Source organism: Acartia tonsa, chromosome 6, assembly GCF_053477335.1.
Source record: "Acartia tonsa isolate MP-2025a chromosome 6, ASM5347733v1, whole genome shotgun sequence".
NCBI lineage: Eukaryota > Metazoa > Arthropoda > Copepoda > Calanoida > Acartiidae > Acartia > Acartia tonsa.
Window position 1 is genome coordinate 16,019,798 of NC_137265.1, and position 24,208 is coordinate 16,044,005.

The window sequence follows — 24,208 nt, forward strand, 5'->3', positions numbered from 1 at the left end:
GTTGGAATCTACCGTTGAAAAGTACCTGACTACCGTTGAACGAGTTTCAAGAGATATGCTGGCCAATAGAGCATAGATGGATAGATAGTGTAAAGAATGGTTCTTCGAGCTTTGGACTTAACAGTGTTACTTATTGTTAGGTCCGGGCTGTAATTTTATAGGTGTATGAATCAAATTAAATAGAAATTAAGCAATTTCCCAACAATTTTATTACTGTCATCATTGGCCTGGCTTGTAAGATTATGGTAGAGGATGTATCGGCTGATGGAATGGTGTGTAACTAAAATTTGGTAGTGGGAATGATTTTCCCCTCTTTCTTTAGCTTTCCAACCTTATTTTAATACTTTATTATAACCATAAAACCATTGTGATCAATTTATTTAAACTCATATAAAATATGTAAAATGAAAAAAGTTATAAAAAAAATCTGGTGAATAAAAAAAAACAGATATTGCTCTGCAAGCATTTTTAAAACTCGTTATCAAATGTTGTTAGAATCACTTAAATTGAAATGGACCACTTTTACCCCCCTTTCTCTTACACAACTTTTGAGAGCTCTAGACCTGTGGGGTACCAGCTTTCCTAGGCTTGTTTAGCCTATCTCTTTATGAAGAATCAAATGTGCATCATTTTTTTAAATTAAAACAACAAAAATATATATTGAGGGGGGGGGGGGGGTATTATTGGTTCATAATCAATTTAAGGGATTTCCCAAATATTCTTTCTACTAAAAGAGAAACCATTTTTAAATTATTGGGTGTACATTCACTTTCGCAAATTTATAAGAATCTGAATATGATATTATTACAACAGCACAAACTGCCAGTTCCCCATTGCTAAACCAACTTTTTGTAACACCTTTGTAATGTGTCTTTTTTGCTTTTAGGATGCAGATGTAATAATATGCGAAAGTAATTGCACACCCTCTGAATATTATTGATCTAGTTTTTAATTTTGATGTTTTCAGAAGGAATGAAAATTTAAGAAATTTAAAAGAAATTTTAGAAGTTACTGTTTTACTGATATGGGAGACAAACGCAAGGCTAATGAGGTAGATATACACTATATGTACATTCATGGGCGGGCGGTTAACCGCGGATAATGAAAAAGATAGGATTGATTCTTATTTGGTCCCAACGAGCAAAAGCCTTACAAACAAAATATTACTAAACCTATCATTTTATTTACATTTTCCAGCTCAATTTATTTTAAGAAGATAAAACATTTTCTCGCATTCATTCGAATTCGGTGGATGGGAACCGGTTCTTATCCATACGAAGAAACTATGTCTAGCATCGTATTATATCCAGCTTTCTACGAATATAAAAATATACAATCATAAGATTAAAACCAGTTTTTTAGCCAGTGCCTTCGTTACCACGGGGCTAAAAAAAACTGGTTTTAATCTTATAATTGTACATTCTATATCCGCGGAAAGCTGTTTATAATACGATGCGAGAAATAACAACTATTTGACATGCACTTTTAAAATTGATGAAAAATACCAAGCAGGGGGGATGCGGGATGTAAAGATAAAATCTACTAAAAACTTTTGAGCGTAATATCCCAAATAAATCATTTTCGGCGTACTCAAATTTCAATGCTAACTTATATTTACTAAACTCTTCACAAACTTTGTAACTTTTGGATCATTTTTTTGTTAATTGCACTACATGAAACTATTCCTCTAGGAAGGTGATCAAGGCCCAGCAAAGAAAGTGATAGAAGTGCCGGTCCCAAAGAGAAAGTTATCACAGAAGCACACAGAGAAACGATTGATTGTCATTCTAGAGGGCGCCCATCTGGAAACTTGCAAGGTACTGTTATAGCAAACGATTAAAGTAGTAGAATAATAGAAATATAAGAATAGAAGCATATTCTGAACTCTTTTTTCGTCAAATCTAAGAAGGAACATTTATAGCAGACAAAATTATTGTTTACTTTCGACTCAAGATGATGTGGATTCTTAAAAAATGATAGACTCGCTACTCGATAGTGAGGCAAAATTATTTTTGTGGAAGATCATCCAAAAGCACATTAAAAATCTACAAAAATTAAACAAAATGATTTGTTAATAACCCTTTTAAGATTTTATTTAATTTTTGTAAATTTTTTATTCGATTTTGGAGGATTTTTCTCAAAAATAATTTTGCCTCACCAGCGAGTAGCCAGCCTAACTTTTTTTAAGAATCCACCTCTGTTTGAAGCTTTTAAATTAAAGACGAAATTTTTGGGCAATTAATTCTGATTCCGCAAAGCTTTCTACTAAAAAAATATACTGTTTACAGCTGACTTTTATTTATGTATGAAATGAAAAAAACGTGCGTTCGTAACAAATTAAATGTGTACACAATTTCAACCAATTCTCCTATTGGCTCAATAAAACATTACCTCTCTTTCTTAATACCTTTATTAGTAGAATGTATGCGTGTCCTTGTAATTGAAAAAAAATTTGGTACTTCCGAATTTTTCTGCCGATTTTTAGTTTTTGGAGCATGGAAAGAAAACGAATTAGCGGGTTTCGTCGTATTTTCACAGTAACTTTTCTCCTATTTCTAGCCCCTGCGGGGAGCTCTAACCCTGCCGGGCAATCCTTAATATTATATATACCTAATCTAAAATAGCCTATCAAAAGCTACTGTGAAAATACGACGAAACTCGCTACTTCGTTTTCTTTCCATGATCAAGTTTTTGTTTAAAGTATGATAAATCAATTTTCAGATGTTCAATGTGTGTACACGAAAGGACATGATCTTTGGACATATGATATGCATGGAAACTCTCTTTTATTGTTATTTTGAGCTTTGCTCCTTACTTACGGATGTTATCGTTATTGTTTTATTTCCAAAATGCATGAGTTGAAGAAAACTAATCTTATTTAGGCTATTGACCAAATCTTTCGGATCCTTCGTTTTGTGTTTACTTGCTTTGTTACTTATGGACTTGGTCATCCTTGTTTCATTTTTAAAAAGCATGAGTTTTAATAAAAACTTATTTTTTAATGACCACACAACTTACTTTGTACGTTAGTCAATTAAATTCAAGATGTTTTTGTGCTTCGCCACTTATGAATTCTGCCATCCTTGTTTAAAAAAAATAAAGTTGGCATAAGTTTTTATAAAAACTAATTTTGTTTAGACCGGCAGAGATTATTCCCTGTTGAATATAGACGACCACAAGAGCCTGTTGACCAAATCTGGCCGTGATTTCTCAACAGCCAGGCCTGATATCACTCACCAGTGTCTGTTGATGCTATTTGATAGCCCTCTGAACAGGTTAGTAAGACAAGACTTACCAACACACGTTATGAAAACTACATGGTTGAAATATTAGCATTGTGCTGGTGGTTCTCCTTTAAAAAAAAAGGGTGATGGTGAATGGCTTTTTGGGGGTTTGTGTTTATATGGACGATAAGTAAATGTATATCCCCAATAATGATATACAAAAATATCGTTTCTGTGTTTTAAATTGTTGGTTCAAAAGTTTGGACACTAAAGGCAACAAGATAACGTGATTAATAAAACTTTTAATACCAGTGTAATATCCAATCCAATTTCTCCACCCCTCCCTCTCTCTTGAAAAATTCACATTTCTCGTATATATCGAAGGAAGGATAACGGACGGAATTATTAAGTAGTTTTGCTACAAAATAGATATGCTATTTATATATGCTTTAATGTATAATTTTAGAGCTGGTTTATTGCAAGTGTTCATCCATACTGCACAGAACGTTCTTATTGAGTTGAATCCCGCCACTAGGATACCAAGAACATTCAAGCGGTTTGCAGGTAATTATACAGTAGTGCCGCAACTATTAATATATTTTACATTAAGTAGTAAGGATTTTTTGTTTGTCCGTATAGATTTCGCTAACTACTAAATTGATTGATTTAACCATTTTAGAACATCTTTTTTTTGTCACAGGTTATTTATGGATTATTTTATTTTTCAAATAAAATATTGAGATGGTTTTAATTTATTTGCTGCCCCATTTCATATTTTTACTTTGTATCTAGGTGCTAGGGGTAAAACCTTTATGTTTGTATTTGAAACTCTTTAATTAAGGGGGGCAGCGGTTCTGACACTTTTGCATAAATAGTGATTATAGGCTTTGTCTTTGGAGTGAGAGGATAGATTATTTTATAAAAAAAAGTTTCCTTTTGGGATGTCGTTTTCCTATTTTAAATAAATTTGGATTTGGCCTCCATGTTCAGGTGCTGCAGGCCTTCAGGTAGTCTCTGGACAGTAAAAGATAAAAAAATTTTTTTGAAGAGTTTAACTTATAAAACAAAATAGGTATGCATCTTTTATCTTCAAATATGTAAATAACATTCAAAAGATGCATATTTTGTTTTATAACCTGACTTCTAACTCTTCAAAAAAAAAAAATTTTTTTTTTCATTTTTACCTGTCCAGAGACAACCTGGAGGACTGCTGCACCTGAACCTGGAGGCTTAATCCAATTTTTTTTTAAATAGGAAAACTACATCCCAAAAGGAAACTTTTTTTGTAAAATAATCTATCCTCTCACTCCAAAGACAAAGCCTATAATCACTGTTTACGCAAAAGTGTCAGAACCGCTGCCCCCCTTGTTGATATTTTATGTGATTATTTTGTTACTAGCGAATACGCCCCAAGAGGTCTCTAGGGGTACTTGAGATTATGGGAGGTTAATTTGACCCCCAATTTTTGGAGGGAGTTGGGGGAGTAGTGGTTGATTCCCCAAAATAACAACCTTTTCAGAACCTATGAGAAGCTACACTGTAAAGGAGAACCGTATTGGTTCAGCGGTTAACGAGATCATTCGGTATAGACAGCCACGGATCTTGTTACTTTTATATAATGTTTTGATTTTCTTTAGGTTTGATGGTACAACTTCTACACAAGTATTCCATAACAGCCGCGGGTTCATCAGTCAGATTATTAAAAGTTATCAAGAATCCAGTCAGTGACCATCTTCCTGTAGGTAATAACATTATAATCTCGTCTATTTGCTTTTTATCGTAGATTTATATCTTTTATAGAAGCAGAGAAAATCACGTTTAACCTTAAGCCAGTCAGAAGGCGGACATATTGAGGTATGCAGTAGACACGCTACTAAAGAGAGTTACGGCAATTACTTAGTATAGCAAAACTTTGCTTTATCCGTAATTATCCTTTTATAAAAGTAATAGGATGTCTCTGTGTGTACTGAGTTAAAACTATAAATTTAATGAATTGTACATTGCCTTATCCTTATATCCCTAGAAACTACTCACTAATAATAAATATTTTTAAGATTGTAGGAAGATTTTGATGAGCTATAGTGCTGATAAGGCTCCAGTTAAACCAAGGAAATCATTTATTTCATAATCTGTTTATGTCAAACCCCCGTATTTTTTTGGTAACGTAGCATCATTCCTTTGATTGTGGAGCTGCGACTCTGAAAATTAGTACCGTCGCACTTCCAATAGTACAACCCTTTTCTGGAAGTCCTTAATTTTCATAGTACAGTGTTGCGCCTGTTTTATGTGCCATGACATTCCCCCCTACTTCAAGTAGTCCAGACTCGAACCCGACACTTCCCCGACAGCCAGTTAACACGTTACCAATCACGATAATACGGATTAAAATAAAAAAGTCTGAAAACGCTACAGGACCTAAGTGAAGCTTATCTAAATTAAGGGTGTATATTCTGCAAAATTGACCCTGCTAAAGGGGGGGGGGGGGTAAAAAATATGTGGTTGGGGGAAAAAATGTAAAAGTAAAGAAATCTGAAAAAAAAAATTTATTTTTCTCCCCTCCTTGGTGTAAAAATCTATAAGAATATGCAAGAGGGGGGATAATATGAATAAAATTAAGAGTTCTGTAAATATTTTTTCCTTCCTTGCTGAAAAAAAATACTATATACCTAGTAAATGGATGAATATAGATAAATGTTTTTATTAGCACTCTGATTCCTGAGGGAGAAGAACCTATTGTTTTTGTCATCGGCGCCATTGCTAAGGTAGGCAGTTTTACTAGGGAGGGATGGGACATTGGACTGAATATTATACTGGTTCCCAAAGATTTAATAATCATAAGTAATCTTTTTCGTTGTATTGAAAAATTTGTGTGTCTGTAGGTTTTTATAGAAGGGGACTATCCACGAACGAGAGCAATTGATTCTAAGCACCTTCCAGCGGTGATTCTAAATCATATGTTTTTTTAGTGAATAATAATATACTAGGGTTATGATTAATATCATTATATCAATTTAAAAAAAAAAGTTTTAAAAAAAGCTTCAATTTTTTTTGACTATTTATCATCGAATGTTTTGTTGAGTTCAAACTACTGTGAGTGTGACACAAAAGTAAACTTTTTTAGTGAAAAGTGTTAATTTAGATAAAGGGATGGTAACTTGTAATATTGTTTTATTGGTGTACTTTCGTAATTTACAGCATTTAATTATGTTTTGGCGTGTTATTTTATTTGAACCGTTAAACTCAACAAAACATTTGATGATATTTCATTAAAAAAATGCTTAACCTTTCAAACTTAAATTGATAAAACGATATTAAACATAACCCTAGTATATTCACCTAAATAATATTTAGAATCAATGCTAGAAGGTGCTTAAAATCACTTGCACTCGTTCGTGGACATATTTTTAATTTTGTCTAAATCCGTGAAATATTTCTTCCTGATTATTAGGTATAAAAACCTTTCAAGCGAATTGAATTAAAGACAAAAGTTAATAAGGGCTTAATTCTATATAATATACCTAGATCAAGCTACACTTTTCATTTGATCAAAGAAAACACTACTTCTACAAATACCTTATCTTTTTTTTGTTACAATTTATGTTTTATTTGTAGGGTGCTATCACAACTGATTATACACAGGAAACCTTCTCTATAAGCAACTACCCGCTGTCAGCTGCCCTTACCTGCACCAAAATCTGCGACGCCTTTGAACAGGCTTGGGGCATATTCTAACCCTCCACCCTCCAAACACACACAACCACATTCTAAAAAATCAAGCAAACAAATATAAAAAACAGTAAAAAGTTAAAAAATAAGATGGCTGGATCTTCTTTTGAACCATATCGGCATGAGCTCCCAACAGACGTTGCTAAAGGAAAATATCCATTTTTTTTTAAAAACCACTAATAAAAAGAAGTTTATTCCAATATTTTTTAGCATCCAAGCAGATAATATTTAGTTATGGCATCGTAGGATAATCAGCATTTCGCGGATATTAAAATAAAAATTTTAAGATTTGAATTTTGTTAGCACTGAGGAGTCGAAGGCCTGGTCTAACAAAACTTTTATTAATTTTAAATTTTTTTTTTTGATATTTGTGGAAAATTATCTGTAATACGGTGCTATATATAATTTTTCAGTATGGCTGAACCGGTTCTCATTCATCAGATATTAATCGGTTTCAAAGTTATACATGGAAAATACATTTTGCATCATTGATAAACAATATGTATTAAGAAAAGTATTCTTTTTCCGCAGATATCCTTGTATAAATGTAACAGTATGCCTGTCTGTATCTCAAGATCTCGCTAACTGCTAGATTGATATCAGATATGACATTGTTCTATATTACAGATAAGCATCCTTTACATAGACGTCCAAGGGGGGGGGGGGGTAATGGGGCGATTACCCCACCCAAACGAAAAAAATTTGCGGCGCCATTTTACCCCCCCCTAAAAAATTTTTACCCCCCCCCCCAAAAAGAAAAATAAAAATAAAAAGCTTGGACGCCCCTGATCCTTTATGTCAGTCAAGGGAAGGTTTACAACTATTTTTTGGGGAGCGTAACTCACCCTTCCTAATATAAATTACCACAGGAAAATATACTCCCCCCCCCAAAAAAAAAAAAAAAATCTTAATTTTTTAATTAAAGTGTATTGTCGGCTTACTTCCCTCAAGTGCCCATAGATACCTCTAGGGGCTTAGCCTCTTGTAAAGATTTAAAGATATAAAATGTGGTGTGTTCATGTTTTAATGGATACTTAATGTGTAGGTTTACCCGACAAATTTCCAGGTGTTAAGGAATTTTTAGAGGACAAAGTTAGAAATGATAAACATGGTAGTTCAATGGTTCAAGATGTTTTCAAGAGATATCTAATTCTTAACTGCCCAAAATCCAGGTTTGTATATATGTTTTCGCCCCTAGATCCTACTTTAAAGCAGGGTTGTGAAAAATCCGGATATTTAAAGCAAGAGCCCGCATAAAAACTAGGTTTTATTGCTTTAACCCGGATTTTTTGTGAGTTGATTAGAAATTTAAATAAAAGACTTTAAAATAAATGATTACAACTGGCTGGTTTTGGCATCTTACCCCTTAAAATACTTTGCAAATGAATTTTGGCTTTTCATTTTCCCAACTCTTAACGTAACTATTAACGTAAGGCTTCTGACAAAGCACTATGAATACAACTATCATAGGTATCATTTGTATGGGCCTAGGGACCACAAAAGCAGTGGTCTTTAGAAAAGCTTGTTTGTGTTAAACATTTTTAAAAGTTTGGCATATCTTGGCCTATTTAACGGATTTTCTATTTTTTAGGCTTAAATCATTCTAATCTTGTTGTTTGTAGGAAAAAATGGAAGAACAAGCCGCGCATCAGTGCCAAGGAGTTGACCGCTCGGGAGAAGCGGAGTCTAGGCCTGGACCGTCTACCCAAGACAGGTATAAAGGAATAAATTTTTCCTTTGAATAGATAATAAAAAAGACCTTGGTTTAGATATGTTTTATATGTTAATTTAGCGAATAATTAAACAAAAGAATTCTTTAAGGATTCATAAGTAACAAGTAGTATATTAAGTCAGGCATAGTTAAATATTATACAATCCTTAAAAGCTTGAAGATCACAAAGTAAACTATTAATTACAATACGAAAAACATATTTATAATTATTACAATTCAGCTATAGACTTTAACATTGGAAGTCAGATGTCAATTTGCTGTATGTAAATGTAAACAAAAATCAGCTGACTGAAAAACGTGATACGCGTACATAATACAGCTGTGTAGAATTATTTAGAGTCAATGAAATATCGTCTTTTGTATTGAAATAATATTATAAATTAATAATTTAGACAACTAAAATTATGTTACAGGACTGCAGTACACAAACTTTACTGAGTTGAGTACGCTTTGGCAAGATTATATGAAGGATCTACTGGGCACTGAAGTTCTTAAGGAATAATTGTATTTATAATAGAAATATAAGAATAGAAGTATATTCTGAACCCTTTTTTCGTCAAATCTAATAAGGAACATATCTAGCAGACAAAAGTATTGTTTACTTTCGACTCAAGCTCATGTGGATTCTTATAAAAATGATAGACTCGCTACTCGATAGTTGGGCAAAATTATTTTTGTGAAAAATCATCCAAAAGCACATTAAAAATCAACAAAAATTAAACAAAATCATATGTTAATAACAATTTTAAGATTTTATTTAATTTTTGTAAATTTTTTTATTCGATTTTGGAGGATTTTTCACAAGAATAATTTTGCCTCACCAGCGAGTAGCCAGCCTAACTTTTTTTTAAGAATCCACCTCGTTTCGAAGCTTTCAAATTTAAACGAAATTTTTGGGCAATAATTTCTGATTTCGCAAAGCTTTCTACTAAGAAAATATACTGTTTAAAGCTGACTTTTATCTATGTATGAAATGAAAAAAAAACATGCATTCGCAACAAGATGTGTACAAAATTTCAACCAATGAAATTAAATGTATGTACCGATGCGATTCTCCTATTGGCTCAATCAGACATTCCCTCTCTTTCTTAGTACCTTTATTGTATTTATATACCATTTTTTATAGATATCTCATATTTAGCTTTTAAAGTTTGTAAAGCATAATGATTGATCCTTAAATTGTTTTTGTAAAACTTGTCTCTGTTTTAAAGCGTTAATTAATTTTTATGACCAACCTGCACTGGTTGAGATTCTACATATGCCCTACATGTGCAGTGCAGTGCACTGATATGGTTTCAGGCTATTTCTATTTCTTGGGGGGATGGACACCCCCAACCCCACCAAAAACTAAAAAAAAAAAACCCCAAAAAATATATTTTTTTATTTCTTGTAAAATCTCAGTAACCGCTGAATAAATTGGGCTCTATCCTTCTGGGAATATACCTACTGGTCCTCTGGTGGTTTTAAGCTATTTTCTTGGGGGATGGGACACCCCATCCCCCCCAAAATAAAAAAATCCTAACTTCCAAAATTTTTATTTATTTTACTTTTGTAAACAAAAACCAGTAATTGGGGTGGGGGAACCCCACTGCACCATTGCATTGGGCGAAGCCCCCATGAACCCCCCCCCCCCTCAAAAAAAAAAAATTTAATATTTTATTTTACAAATTTTAATTTTTGTGTATGCGAACAACCTAGGTTTATTTTTTACGAATTGAAATTTTTGTGTATACAGCAAACAACCTGAGTTTAATTTGTACGAATTGAAATTTTTGTGCATAAAGCGCACAACCTGGGTTTAATTTTACCACAGAGTAATTTAACAAACAATAATTTTTTTGAATATTTCTTTATAGGAGGGTTGACTTCCCATTACTTCATAGGGCAAAGCCCCTAGAGGCTAGGGGCGAAGCCGCTAGTATATATTATAGAATCAAAGGATGAATGCTTTTATATCCACGCTGTTTATATCCTAATAAGTCATTAAAATCAACTTTATATTAATACAAAATATGACATAACAGGCAACCAAATGGATACCACCCTCCGACTATAATGATACCAGCGGACATCTACCTAACCTTCAGTCTAAGGTCTCCAAAGCAGATTTGCATGGTGCTATAATTAAGGTATGATTGATATTATTATTGGTTTCAAATTGTATTAGGATTCCTGTAAAAGATAGGTACACTTTGGAAAACCTTGCAACATTATAGATTAGTCATTTATTATTGTATTTTACTACACCAGCGGCCTCGCCCCTAGCCTCTAGGGCCTCTGCCCCAAGAGGTAATTAAAAAGAAATTAGGTAGCTCTAGTGCTGCAACCACTACATTTTAAATTAAATGCATAAAAATATAAGGGAGACTTTATGTTTTTTGGGGGGTTAGGGGTGTCCCACGCCCCAAGACAATAGCTTAAAACCACCACAGGAACAGTAGATATATTACCTACCTGAAGATTAGAATCCAATCGGTTCAGTGGTTACTGAGATCTTAAGGGACAGACAGACCGACGGTCAGACATCAAGCTACTTTGTATTATAGATTGTAGTAGATATATCCTTTTTACTTGATTTTTGGAATGGTTATTTATTTAGACGTTTAGACATAACATTAAAAGCAAAGCATCTCTATAATTGAGTCTTGAAATGTGAGTATGACCCCTTTCAGCATCTTTTGTTAGTAATTTGGGATACCTAGGTTAACACACAATTATTTTCCTACTTGTTTTATAAGCGTTGTATCTTTGTACTTGTTAATGTTCGTTTGTCTGACCATCTAATTTGTTGTGCTAGGCTTCCTATTGATGTCGTCATCCTTGTTAAAAACGAGGCATCTCTATGATCAAATCCTGAAGAAGAAAGTATGTCCTGTTACTGAATCCTATATTTGTTTAGGTTGAATCAGCTGAGTGTCCGACTCATGTTGGTAGGCAGGGGATTTGTCTTATGGAGACTAGACACACTTTCCAGATTATTTCAACTGATAATAAACTAAGGTAATCATGCAACAACTAGATATACCCCTTGTTATTTAGGGGCTTTGTATTATTAAAGATAAGGAAGGGCACAAAAAAAAGATTGAAATCACCCCAACGCCTAAATCTAAGCTGAAAAGCTTAAAACCACCCTTAGTCTAAGGGCCTTAGATTTAGCTAAAGATTCCTTTAAATGGAGAAATCAATCATCGTTATTTCAGCCAGCTACGAGTTTCACTTTATTAGAGTATATGATAATCTGATATAAGATCTAAGTAATAATAAATTCATTTCTGCGCATGAAAGGACAGTAATCTTTTCCGTTATAATTATGCACCAGTTTTCATAAAAATTAATATTTTATTTTAAATATTTTTCTATCCTAGTAGTAGACACGCCAATAATACAGAGATTAACAAAATACAAAAACGTAGCTGAACAATTTAAATCTTTTAATTTCAGAATGATGCCCAAGAAAGGATCTGTTTTCAGTGTCGAAGTAGACGGGTTTAGGTAAAAATGTATATTTATTGGAAAAATATTTTAAACTATGGATGATAACTTGTATTGGGGACATTGGACTGTAAATTACACCGGCAACCATGTTTTCTTATTCATTTTCTTAAAAAACGTTGGGTATCTACTTAATAATTAATAATTTTGACTTACTAGTTCAGAACTTGTTCAAACATTTTAAATAATACTTTAAATGTACAAATGGTGTGCCCTTGGCTATCAATATTGGGGAGGGGGGGGGGGGGTTGCATATCAACTCATCGTCCATTTTCTTATTCCTTGGTTAAATAAAAACCCTTTTATCATTTTAATGATTTTAAAAATTCTACGAAAACTTTATTTTGCAGGTTTTCATTTCCTGGATCCAATGTGATGTCAAGACCAGCGGAGAGAAGCACCAAGAAACCCAAGAATAGACCCCCCATGGAATTTTAATTATTTTTGAGAACTGGTCCCTAACAAGCTTTTTTCATCATCAAATAAAAAAAAATGTCTAGAAAGTAATGTGGATACCTGCCATTTAATTTGTTTGAAAAGATTTTTTAGAATGTGAAATTTATTTTTTTGTTATTTTTTTCAGAAATTCTTTCAGTGCATAAAAAAAATGGTGTCTTCGCCCGAGGAGACAGGTTGCGGCATTCTGCCTGCAGGGTTCCTCATCGAGAGGGAGGTGGAGCCTGTTGGCAGGTATACATAGATAGATAGGTAGATAGACAGGATGTGGTATCTTACCTGCAGGGTTCCTCATGGAGAGAGAAGAGGAGCCTGTTGGCAGGTATACTATACATAAATAGATAGGTAGATAGACATGATATGGTATCTTACCTGCAGGGTTCCTCATGGAGAGAGAGGTGGAGCCTGTTGGCAGGTATACATAGATAGATAGGTTGATAGACATGATATGGTATCTTACCTGCAGGGTTCCTCATGGAGAGAGAGGTGGAGCCTGTTGGCAGGTATACATAGATAGATAGGTAGATAGACAGGATGTGGTATCTTACCTGCAGGGTTCCTCATGGAGAGAGAAGGGGAGCCTGTTGGCAGACATACATAAATAGATAGGTCGATAGACATAATATGGTATCTTACCTGCAGGGTTCCTCATGGAGAGGGGGGTAGAGCCTGTTGGCAGGTATACATAAGTAGGTAGATAGGATGTGGTATCTTACCTGCAGGGTTCCTTATGGAGAGGGAGGTGGAGCTTGTTGGCAGGTATACATAGATAGGTAGATAGGATGTGGTATCTTACCTGCAGGGTTCCTCATGGAGAGGGAGGTAGAGCCTGTTGGCAGGTATACATAAGTAGGTAGATAGGATGTGGTATCTTACCTGCAGGGTTCCTTATGGAGAGGGAGGTGGCGCCTGTTGGCAGGTATACATAAGTAGGTAGATAGGATGTGGTATCTTACCTGCAGGGTTCCTTATGGAGAGGGAGGTGGAGCTTGTTGGCAGGTATACATAGATAGGTAGATAGGATGTGGTATCTTACCTGCAGGGTTCCTCATGGAGAGGGAGGTAGAGCCTGTTGGCAGGTATACATAAGTAGGTAGATAGGATGTGGTATCTTACCTGCAGGGTTCCTCATGGAGAGGGAGGTAGAGCCTGTTCACAGGTATACATAGATAGGTAGATAAGATGTGGTATCTTACCTGCAGGGTTCCTTATGGAGAGGGAGGTGGCGCCTGTTGGCAGGTATACATAGATAGGTAGATAGATCCTAATATAAAAGTAACAGAATGTCTTGTATCTGTAAAGCGCAGGAGAAAATGTGATTTTCTTGACTGACATTATAGATAGTTTTTATTGTGAAGTCAAAAGATCCATCATTTAAATTACTTTAACCCTACGTTTATGCATCAAACGAAAAATTACATTACTAATAAATGTTTTGGTCTTCTTGTAACTGTTTTTATTTTGGCCACTGAAAATCTGCTCTAATTCACTTAGCCCGTATTTTCATCCATGATTTTTGTCCTGCTATACTTAAAACCATTATCAATCATTTTTAGATGGTTCCTAGCCCAGTGGGACAGAATCAACAGTACACGCACAATATCTGCTAACATTATGTCAGGGACGAATACTTAAATATTAGTATATCTGAAGGAAAAAAAATTTGTTTTCTTTTGAATTTAGGGTTTAGCTTTTTTGATGAAAGGCACCCAAAGTTTTTATACCAAGGAATCTTATTCAGTGGCTCAAATACTTTGGGTACTCTTCTTTAATTTTAAACCTGACCAAGTAGTTTCCAAACTTTCTACAATATGAGTAATTTTAAAAATTATATTTGGTGATATTTATCAGTTTATCGTTCATTGTCTTATCCCCAAGATCCCTGACAAAATCATACTTGATACACGTGTTGACATCGCATAGTCAACAAGCCCCAGAGTGGAAGATTTAAGTATTGGACCTTCAGAATCTAGCGAGGATGAGGATGGTGAAGTGGAGGAGGACGAGTTCGAAGACGACATTGTTTATCTTCGTAGCCTAGATCCTAAGGTAATATTTAGAACCATTTCTTAGCCATAATGAAAAATCATGTATAGCTTCGCATTTCAGATATTTTTCACAAATATTGAAATAAAAACCGTAAAATTAATATCAGTTTTGTGAGCCATTAGGGGTTTTAATCTAATATAAGCTGTCTATAATACGATGCGATAAATAACTATTATAAATGCCCAAATTCTGATGTATAAATATTAAATTCTCAAAAGCAGTTTTTTCACTGTCTTAAGTTTTAAGATTTCGTAAATTGCAGTTACCAAATAGGTACTTTTCAGGAAAGCTTTAACAATGTCTTGGGGTGGTTTTAGACTATTTTTAAAACTCAACCTCATCTCTTAAAGGCTAGGGAGGAGCTATCTAGTACGAAAATTAATAATACGTGATAATTTCAGGAAACTAAAGAACAAGATCACTACCGAGTTCTTGGATTAACAAAATTGAGGTAAACAAATACTAAATTGTTAGTAGTCAAAACTAAAAACAAGGATGACTACATATATATAAAAGCAAAGCTCTGAAACGGTATGACAAACGAACATTAACGCTTGTTAAGTGTCAAAACTGAATAATCAGAATATAAGTTTAAAAAGTCGAAACAAAACTGTGGGTAAATTTGTTGAAAATACTCAAAAATTTCTTGTTTAAAAAAGTTAAAAATGAACATGTTTAAAACCTAATGAGGTAAAATCAAATCCTATGCTTTCCATTTTCTTTGAGGATGGTATTCACACCCAACTTTTACACTATGGTTGTCTGAAATCATCGGTTTAATGTGAAAGTTGTTGCAAACGAACACAATCGATCTTGTTAAGGATAAACGCCACTGATAACCAGATCAAGCGAGCCCATCGCCAGAAAGTACTGAAACATCACCCGGACAAACGCAAAGCTGGCGGCGAAGACGTTAAAACGGAAAATAAACATTTCATTTTTAAAATTCTGTAGCCATAAATCAAGTTTTAGTTATGTTCTAGATATCTAAAAGTTTTTAAAGGTGTTTGAATTAAAAGTGCTAAAAAGTATTTATGAACAAAAATGCCAATTTTGATGAGAGCATCATATTAGTCATAGGTTTTAGGCTATTTATTCACTAGATTAAGCCAACCTTGTAATGAATAATGCTAAATGAATGACCCCAATACTCTCACTTTTTTTACTAAGTGCAAGAATACCTGTTGTTTTAAACCCATAGGACAAATCTATCAAGTATTATATAAATGAAAATTGTTGTAACAGGACGATGATTACTTTACCTGTATCACCAAAGCATTTGAGATTCTGGGAAATTCTCAGAAACGAAGAGCTTTTGATTCCGTAGGTAAGTGCAGCTTTTTTGTTGTATAGCTTCTCTTTTTGCATGTGTGTCTGTTTGTCCTTGTGAAAAGAAAAATCTCACTGTTTCGTTGTATTTCATTTTGTTTTCTTTACTATTTAAAAAACTACAATAAAATTTTAATTAGCGAAGCTACTCTATAATTTCAAATGTCTTTCCGTAAGACAAGAAATGGGAGAAATGTAATTTTCTCAGCTACTATTCAAGATATACGGCTGAAACTTCTTGTCATCATTCTCGTCGTTAAAGAGCATAACAGGGGTGTATATTCTACATGGGATCCCCTGCTCCGGGGGGGGGGGGGGGAATAAAAAATAAGTGGTTGGAGGGGAAAAAAATGTAAAAATTAAGAAAACTGAAAACTTTTTTTCCAACCCCCCCCCCCCCCTCCTTGGTGAAAAAAACTTTTAAAATGTGTGGTAGGAGGGATAAAATAAATAAAATATAGAGTTCTTTAAATATTTTTCCATTTTCCCCCTACTTGGTGAGAAAAGACAAGGGGGGGAAGAAAAATAAAAAATTTTGTAGCAGGGGAAAAAAATATATCTTGTGCAGAATATACACCCCTGGAGCATAATCAAATATATAATATCCATGGCGGTTTGAATGCTTTTAAACAGCTTTTTAGCATAAAAACATCTCTTGTAAGAAAGATGTAAAGATATCATAAGCAGTTTTTCTGCGAAAACTGCGCATTTCATGTCTGCTTTGTTCTATTTTCTGACCTCGTTCATTATTTAGATCCCTTGTTTGACGATGATATTCCTGAAAATTTGAAGAAAGAAAAAGATTTTTACAAACTTTTTGGTCCAGTCTTCGAGAGGAACTCAAGATGGTCCAATAAAACCCCGGTGCCTAAGGTAAGAATTTCTACATATCGTGGAGGGAGAAGACAATTCAGAGGTGTTTATTCTGCACAAGTTTCCTTTTTTTCCCTGCTGCAAAATTTCTAATTTTTTCCCCCTCCTATGTTTTTCCAGCAAGGAAAGGGAAAGAATGGAAAAAAAATTTTCCCCCTCCTACACATTCTTTTTAGTTTTTTTTTCGCCAAGGGCAAGGATGGGAGAAAATGGAAAAAAAGATTTTAAGTTCTCTTATGTTTACTTTCCCCCTCCCCTCTTTAGGAGGGTCAGCCAGCCATACATAATATACAGTGTATTGTATATTATACACCCCAGTTTTAATCTTAAGAACAGATTTTAAAAATAAGGCCATTAAAAATGCTTTTACTAATAAAAAGTTGATTATCTTTAAATATTTTTTTTTATTTTAGTTGGGAGATGATTCATCTAGTCGAGACTATGTAGATAATTTTTATAGCTTCTGGTATGACTTTGACTCTTGGAGAGAATACTCTTACTTAGGTATGTATTAAATTATGATATTTATGGGTATTTATTTGACTCTTATAGGGAATACCTTTAATACTTTGACCCTTTGTAGTAGCTTACTGATATTTCAAATATTACAGAAGCTTCGCTTTTAACAAAAGAAGGCTTTTATACATCCAATTAGTACCTCTTGATATGGCCGCGTATAGAGTAGATTCACTAGTTACGTGATACACAATATGTTTTCTTAATATATTTATTAGGTCAAATGTGGTTATATAAAGTTAAATATTAAAACAGATATGTATAGCTATTTGTTATGAATGCAGCCAGCACAAAGGCAGGGCTGCGCGAATCCTGTGGAAGGTGAAACTTTACTTGGACAGAATTCTCAACACAACTGCCTGCCAGCAGTTAATACACAGTTAATGTTAACAGAAAGCATTGACGTAAGAAATAGTTAAACTCCATTCATTGCATCAAGGATGAGGGAACATGATGTGACAATATACAGTCGGAGGCGTTGACATGTGAAATTAACTTCTTTCTTTTGTAGATGAAGAGGACAAGGAAAAAGCTTCAGACAAGTGGGAGAGAAAAGAGATTGAAAGAATTAACAAGGCTCAAAGGCAGGGTTGTCAAATTTTTATGCTTAATTATCAATTTTAGTTTTAGCTGTTATTAGCCTTCTTGTTACTATTATTTAGATATGTTGATAAATAAAGTTAGTCTATATATTTGTAATTTTACTCAACAACTCAATAATAAAAGCAAAACCAAGCAGTTCTTTAGTTACCTATTAAAAAGTAAATATCAAAATTTTCAAAATTAAACTTGGCAACCTTGCTTGAAGATTGGAGAAAAAGAAGGATGAAACGAAAAGAATAAGAAAACTGGTGGATAATGCCTACAAAAATGATCCTAGGATAGCCAAGTAAGTAAATACTGCTGCATTGCATTGTTAGACTTGTAAATCATTATATATGGCATCATTAAATTCTGTGAAAATTATAATTGTCCAGTAATCCTATCCTAAAGTAGTAAGGTTAATTGTGTTTAAAGCTGAAGATCCACTTAATTATTTGATTGATTGATTGATTAGCCTCTACAGATTAGTCACATGCATCTGCCAACAAACATGTAATTTGCGTCTTATATTGAAATTTATCAGGTAGTTTCTTCGTCGAGCTTGAAAAATTCAGCAGCCTGTTTAGGCTTTGTCCATAGTGATTCAACTGTCAGGGTTGAGGGGTCGTCGGGGCAGCTAAAAAGGTGTGCAGTGTCGTGAGGAATGTAGCTACAGTTGGGGCACTTATCTTCAACTGTATTGTCAAGTTTTGTTCGGCAGGAGTTTAGTTTGCGACTAAAACCAGAGGTGGATTCTTTAAAAAATTTTGCCCCACTAATCGCTTGGTGGGGCAAAATTGTTTTCGTGAAAAATCCACCAAAATTATATTAAAAATCTACAAAAATTAAACAAAATCATAGAAGGGTTATGAACATAATATTTTATTTTATTTTTGTAGATTTTTTATGTGATTTTGGAGGATTTTTCACGAAAACAATTTTGCCCCTCTAAGCGATTAGTGGGGAAATTTTTTTTTAAGAATCCACCTCCGATCTTAGTTGAGAGAGCTGGGTCCTAACATGTCTGGGAAGAGAAAGTTCTTCTTTGTTAATTTCAGGGGGTTTGCAACCCAAAACGTCATTTGGGGGAAGATTTTCTAGAGTATTTTTAACTTCAGATGTGTGAATAGCTTTCAGTTTAGCTTTTCTATGTTCTGTAGCAATTGGAAGATGTTGTTGTATGCTATTTCTGAAGTTTTGTATGGTTGGTTTCAGGTGTTTTCTGGCAGGTAAAGGCTTATCAGTGTGTTTGTTGCCTGGGTGTTCTGGGTTCATATACAGAGATGATTTAGAAACTTGTTTTATGTGTTTCATGCTTTACCACTGCATTCTAACCTCCCTTACACTTCGTTGTTCCTGTAAAATACCATTCTTGTTTTGTTTAGATTCCGGAAAGCTGAATTTGACGAGAAAGCTGCCAAGAAGAAGGCTAAAGCCGAAGCCATCAAGGAAATTATAACTTTTGAGTTTAGTCAAAATTTTGAAAAGGGATTTTATCAGGGAGGGTGGGACATTGAACTGGTACTTTCCTGGTACCCTAAGTTTTATAATTAAGTTTTCTTATTCGTAGGTGCATAAACTTTTAGACTTTTTATAAAATCTTGATTGGTTGATCCAAACTAGTAGTGTCCAAACTTTTCAACCAATTATTATAATCAGTTTATATAATCTAATTAGTGAAGTGTGGTAGAATTTGCCTCACCCTTTTATCAACCACTGATGTTTTAACAGCCTTTAGTGAATTGCTGTGCACGCCACTGAATTAAATCATTGTCTCATCTCTTAAGATCGCTGATTTACAACTTTGACAACTCAAATTTCATAAAATTCTAAAATAAAGGCTAAGAAAGAAGAAGAGGAAAGATTAAAGAGAGAGGCAGAGGAAAGAGAAAAGAAAGAGAAGGAGGAGAAAGAAAGGTAGGAATAGTATTTTCTCGCATCGTATTATAAACAGCTTACCGCGGATATAAAATGTACAATTATAAGATTAAAACCATTTTTTTTGTAGCCCCTAGATGCATAGACGTCCAAGCTTTTTTTTTGGGGGGGGGGTAAAAAAATTTAAGGGGGGGGTAATTCGTATTTCGGGGGGGGGTAAAATGGCGCGCGAAGCGCTCCGAAATTTTTTTACCCCCCCCAAAATTTTTACCCCGGGGGTAAAATTTGTTTGGGGGGGGGGTAATTACCCCCCCTGAAGTCTGTTGGAGGGGGGGGGGGTAAATTTAGTTTACCCCCCCCAAAAAAAAAATTTATCCCCGAGGTAAAATTTTTTGGGGGGGTAATTTAAATTTTATTAAATATTTAGTATTAAAAGCACGCAAACAAATTTTATTAGGGATTTTTTATTTTGGGGGGGTATTTACCCCCCCCCCAATAAAAAATTGTTTGGGGGGGGGGGTAAATACCCCCTCCTAAATGGTTGGGGGTAAATTTTAAATGGGGGGGGGGGGGTAAAATAAAAAAAAATTTGGGGGGTAATCGCCCCATTACCCCCCCCCCCTCCCTTGGACGTCTATGCCTAGATGTTGAAGGCACGGGCTGAAAAAACGGTTTTAATCTAATGATTGTTCATTTTATATTCGTAGAAAACTGGATAGAATACGATGCTAGACATAATTTTTTCGTATGGATGAGAACCGGTTCTAATCCACCGGAAATAAATCCGTTTCGAATAAATACAAGAAATAGATATAATAGATGGTCCTTTTAACCTCAAAATTCGTCAAACTAATAAAGGAAATTCTAGCTGACAACCCTTTATTTATGTTTGTTATAGACGATTCTTGCTCATAATACCAGCGCCGACATTTTTCAAGGACACAATTTTCCGAAAGCTAGCTCTATTCTATGAAATTCAACTATTCGTAGCTGACTTAAAATACATGTTTTGTCAAGTGCTTTACATTAGGCGAGCAGAGAAGTTTTTACGCATTATTATTAAACCTATCAAAGCTTTATCCTAAGAAATGCGAATGAAATGAAAAAATAACCACCCTTTCTTACTAAAATCTGTACACTTTCTAACCCATAGTATGACCGGGTTGTTCCTCTACTGTTTTTCTAATGGCTGATTTAGAGAGTGTGTCTCTAGATTATTGGTGATCAGAAATAAATTGCCGTTTCTCGAAGTCGTATGCGGTCATACACAATGTGTTGGAAGAGTGGCAATTTTTTTCTATATGAGATTTTTCTATTTTTTCTAAAAGAGAAAAGCCATTCTTGCAATATTATTCGCTATGATAAAAAGATGAATTTTTATCAAATCGCGAAAACTGAGATATTAAATTGGCGTCACCCTTCCAACATTGCGTATGACTGCGTACGACTTTGAGAAACGGCATTTTATTACTAATCGCCTGATAATTATTTGTATTAGGTTGGAGAAGGAGAGGAAGAAGGCTGAGAGGGCTGCTAAAGACGCGGCTAGACTGGCAATGAAAGCGGAGAGAGAGAAGCTTCGAACCTTTGTAAAGGTAGTTTCTTGTTAGTAGCATAGCTGCTCTCTAAATAGCGTATACCGTTTGTCACTATGACATTTCATAAAAGCGGGACAGGATCCCATCTTTATGGAGATGTTGTTTGAATTTCAAATTTTATTTAAGCTAGCAAAGGCTGTTCCAGTTTTGTTAATTCTAGCTTTAACACCAGTCACAGTTGATTAAGCTTTATGAATTTTACTTCCAAGATACTTAAAGCAATTTACATCCTTAAAAATTATCAAGGAATTTGCTTTTATTCTGAGTATTTTAATTTTTGGAACATAAATTTCAAGTATAACTTTCTTGTTTACAGAATGCCATTTATGATTTGTTGGCTGTATTTACAACTTAACTTTTCTATTTCTTAATCTAAGTATGTGTTTCTTTTTATTGCTGCGCTAAGTATGGATATAATGTTACTTGTTATATGGCTAAGTGAATAAATCATCATTTGTCACAATATAATTTTTAAGTAATATTTTTTTTAGGCAAATAACAATTTTGCAGAGAACCCTGATGAAAACCTGTATCACTTGACTGAGGTTGAGAACATCTGTACAACATATAAATTTGACCAGGGACACATTATTAAAACATTCATAACATAAATTTCGGAGAAAATAGTTATAGGGTAGTAAAATTACTAATATTATTTTTTGTCAAAAATCTCTCAAAATTAATAAAATCTGCTAATACAGGAAATACCTTTTTGGTTTTTACCCCTATTTTATCCTTTAGAATAATTAGAATTTTGTGGTCCAGCAACCCCTCAGAAGCCAATTCAGCATTTCTTTATTAAAGCACCAACCTCTGGAAATATATTTTTTTTCTAACATTCTCTTTATACATGAAGGTGAAACTTGAAGCAATTTTTTTTGTATGGAAACATTTAAACTAATGTAGTATATAACAACATTCTAACACACGAATGAAAAGAATATGGTTGTTACTAGGGTTGGGCCGGATATTCGGCTAATTTCAATATCCGGCCGGAAACCGGATATTAAAACTATCCGGTTACAAGATATCCGGCTGACTTTTGACACCGGCTATCCGGCAGGATATCCGGTTATTTGCCGGATATCGAATGTTGGTCAGATATCCGGCCGGAACCGGATATCCGGCATTAGAAATCAGCCGGATATCCGGTATCCGACCAAAAAAGTATCCGGCCCAACCCTAGTTGTTACCACAACTTTTTTCATTGGAATTTCTTTAATCCAATTGAAAATCATTATTCAAAAGTATTAATATTGTTGTTTGCCAGATTACTAAGTTCAACAATGAGCTCACAAACAGTAAAACTCCAAAAGAAGTCTTCCTTAAGGTATGTTGAAGTTATTTGTAGAATATGTGTAAGTGAAAATTTCCCCACAACCCACTTCCATTTAGTTGCAGGACAAAACAAGTTTTACGCCAACTTTACCCATCACAAATATAATCAAACCTTAGCAATTTTGTATGAAATTTACAGGGGTGTATATTCTGCACAAGATTTATTTCCCCCCCCCCCTAGTTTTTTCTCACCAAGTAGGGGAGAAAAATTTATTTATTTATGCAAAAAGCGCAAAAACCGAACCGTTTTGCCGTTATTCACTGCCAAAGGCGGAATTTTTTACGTTTTTTGCCGTTCCCGAGGATTTAATGCGCATTTTAGGTAGGAAGACGTTGATTTTTCAAGATAACTGTAAAATACTTTTATTTAGGCATTTTATTTTACTAAATTTCATGTGAAGTAAAAATTTTTGTATATCCAACCGATTTTTGTCAAAAGGAATTTCAAATGCACATGGTTTATGTTTCTTATATTACTTATGTTATAGCAATTATTTATATTATATACACTTCATTTTCTTGTTTTAACAATTGAAATCTATCTCGACGAAAAATGGTTAGCTGCACAAAAAATTTGACTTAATATGAATTTTAGAAAATTAAATTTCCTAAATAAAAGTATTTCAGAGTAATCTTGAAAAATCAACATCTTCCTACCTAAAATGCGCATTAAATCCTCGGGAACTGCAAAAAACGTAAAAAATTCCGCCTTTGGCAGTGAATAACGGCAAAACGGTTCGGTTTTTGCGCTTTTTGCATAAATAACAAATGATGTATCTTAAAAAGTTCTACAAAAATGAAGAAATAGTCTATGGCCTTAAAACGACTCCTTCCTCCCAAAAATGGACAAAAACCATCATTTTTCAAAAACATGCACAGGGCGTCCCAAAAGTGTAAAAATTTGTAAAATAGGCAAATATCATTGTTATTAGTCAAAATCTGTATCTATATGACAGTTTTAAGTAACTTAAAAATAGAAAAAAAAATTTTTAAAAACAAAATTTTTTTTTCTCTTTTTTTGAAAATACAGGGTGTCCAAAAATAGGAAAATATTGATCTGGTCAGAAAACACTATGGCCAAACATACTAAGACACATATTAGAGTAATTTGAAAAAAAATAGCCAATTTGGACCAAGTTTTAGCTCTACAGACACAAAAATCACATTTACAGGGTGTTCCAAAATGAAATTTGACAACCTTATAGTCCCGGGTCCTCCGAACCGTTATATACCACATATGCCCACAGATAAAACACAGGATTTAAGCCAAAAAAAAATGATTTTTTTCGGACAGGTATTTTGGGTATTACGCTAGATATCCAAAATACACTTTTTGTTGGACACCCTGTAAAATTAGAGTTTTGGCCAAAATAGCATTATATGAGCTTCTTACATGAATAAACGATCATTTTGGT

The 24,208-nt window shown here is 34.0% G+C and overlaps 4 protein-coding genes across 10 annotated transcripts in view; all 4 read left to right on the top strand.

The window, feature by feature from the left end:
* Positions 1–969, top strand: part of Nup160 (nuclear pore complex protein Nup160) — a 28,667-nt gene extending 27,698 nt beyond the window's left edge. The window contains exons 32-33 of one of the 5 annotated variants that reach the window (XR_013880467.1): positions 1–490; positions 705–969. Coding sequence is in view for 1 of the 5 variants with exons in the window: in XM_080163684.1 (XP_080019810.1) it covers positions 1–76 (76 nt within the window). In the remaining 4 variants the exon portion in view is untranslated. The other 4 variants (XR_013880470.1, XR_013880468.1, XR_013880469.1 and 1 more) reach the window with 4 other exon arrangements.
* Positions 934–7,039, top strand: LOC145321972 (ribosomal RNA small subunit methyltransferase NEP1-like). The gene is made up of 8 exons (XM_080163690.1): positions 934–1,051; positions 1,692–1,817; positions 3,139–3,275; positions 3,691–3,788; positions 4,862–4,966; positions 5,279–5,331; positions 5,927–5,986; positions 6,837–7,039. The coding sequence occupies exons 1-8, from the start codon at positions 1,025–1,027 to the stop codon at positions 6,954–6,956; spliced, it is 726 nt and encodes a 241-aa protein (XP_080019816.1). The 5' UTR covers positions 934–1,024; the 3' UTR covers positions 6,957–7,039.
* Positions 6,957–12,760, top strand: Pop4 (ribonuclease P/MRP subunit POP4). The gene is made up of 8 exons (XM_080163691.1): positions 6,957–7,096; positions 7,994–8,122; positions 8,573–8,664; positions 9,096–9,176; positions 10,705–10,811; positions 11,582–11,682; positions 12,124–12,174; positions 12,525–12,760. Exons 1-8 carry the CDS (start codon positions 7,041–7,043, stop codon positions 12,610–12,612), a joined length of 705 nt encoding a protein of 234 aa, XP_080019817.1. The 5' UTR covers positions 6,957–7,040; the 3' UTR covers positions 12,613–12,760.
* Positions 12,749–24,208, top strand: part of LOC145321971 (dnaJ homolog subfamily C member 2) — a 16,334-nt gene continuing 4,874 nt past the window's right edge. Inside the window, exons 1-15 of one of the 3 annotated variants that reach the window (XM_080163687.1) lie at positions 12,749–12,864; positions 14,187–14,247; positions 14,593–14,679; positions 15,081–15,130; positions 15,501–15,599; positions 15,924–16,006; positions 16,763–16,881; positions 17,295–17,385; positions 17,909–17,981; positions 18,206–18,286; positions 19,365–19,425; positions 19,817–19,896; positions 21,356–21,452; positions 21,947–22,032; positions 22,722–22,785. In XM_080163687.1, the coding sequence (XP_080019813.1) occupies positions 12,782–12,864; positions 14,187–14,247; positions 14,593–14,679; positions 15,081–15,130; positions 15,501–15,599; positions 15,924–16,006; positions 16,763–16,881; positions 17,295–17,385; positions 17,909–17,981; positions 18,206–18,286; positions 19,365–19,425; positions 19,817–19,896; positions 21,356–21,452; positions 21,947–22,032; positions 22,722–22,785 (1,215 nt within the window). In that variant the 5' untranslated portion in view covers positions 12,749–12,781. Of the gene's footprint in view, positions 12,865–13,071; positions 13,134–13,662; positions 13,710–14,186; positions 14,248–14,592; positions 14,680–15,080; positions 15,131–15,500; positions 15,600–15,923; positions 16,007–16,762; positions 16,882–17,294; positions 17,386–17,908; positions 17,982–18,205; positions 18,287–19,364; positions 19,426–19,816; positions 19,897–21,355; positions 21,453–21,946; positions 22,033–22,721; positions 22,786–24,208 lie in introns of those variants that run through there. The other 2 variants (XM_080163688.1, XM_080163689.1) reach the window with 2 other exon arrangements.

Bases quoted from the DNA above. Each gene is read 5' to 3' on its own strand.
- Pop4 (XM_080163691.1), top strand. From the start codon at position 7,041: ATGGCTGGATCTTCTTTTGAACCATATCGGCATGAGCTCCCAACAGAC. The intron at 8,123-8,572 runs GTTTGTATATAT...TGTTGTTTGTAG, and splicing joins CTTAACTGCCCAAAATCCAG to GAAAAAATGGAAGAACAAGC. The intron at 10,812-11,581 runs GTATGATTGATA...ATATTTGTTTAG, and splicing joins TGCATGGTGCTATAATTAAG to GTTGAATCAGCTGAGTGTCC.
- LOC145321972 (XM_080163690.1), top strand. From the start codon at position 1,025: ATGGGAGACAAACGCAAGGCTAATGAG. The intron at 4,967-5,278 runs GTAATAACATTA...AATATTTTTAAG, and splicing joins CAGTGACCATCTTCCTGTAG to ATTGTAGGAAGATTTTGATG. The intron at 5,332-5,926 runs AGGAAATCATTT...AATGTTTTTATT, and splicing joins ATAAGGCTCCAGTTAAACCA to AGCACTCTGATTCCTGAGGG.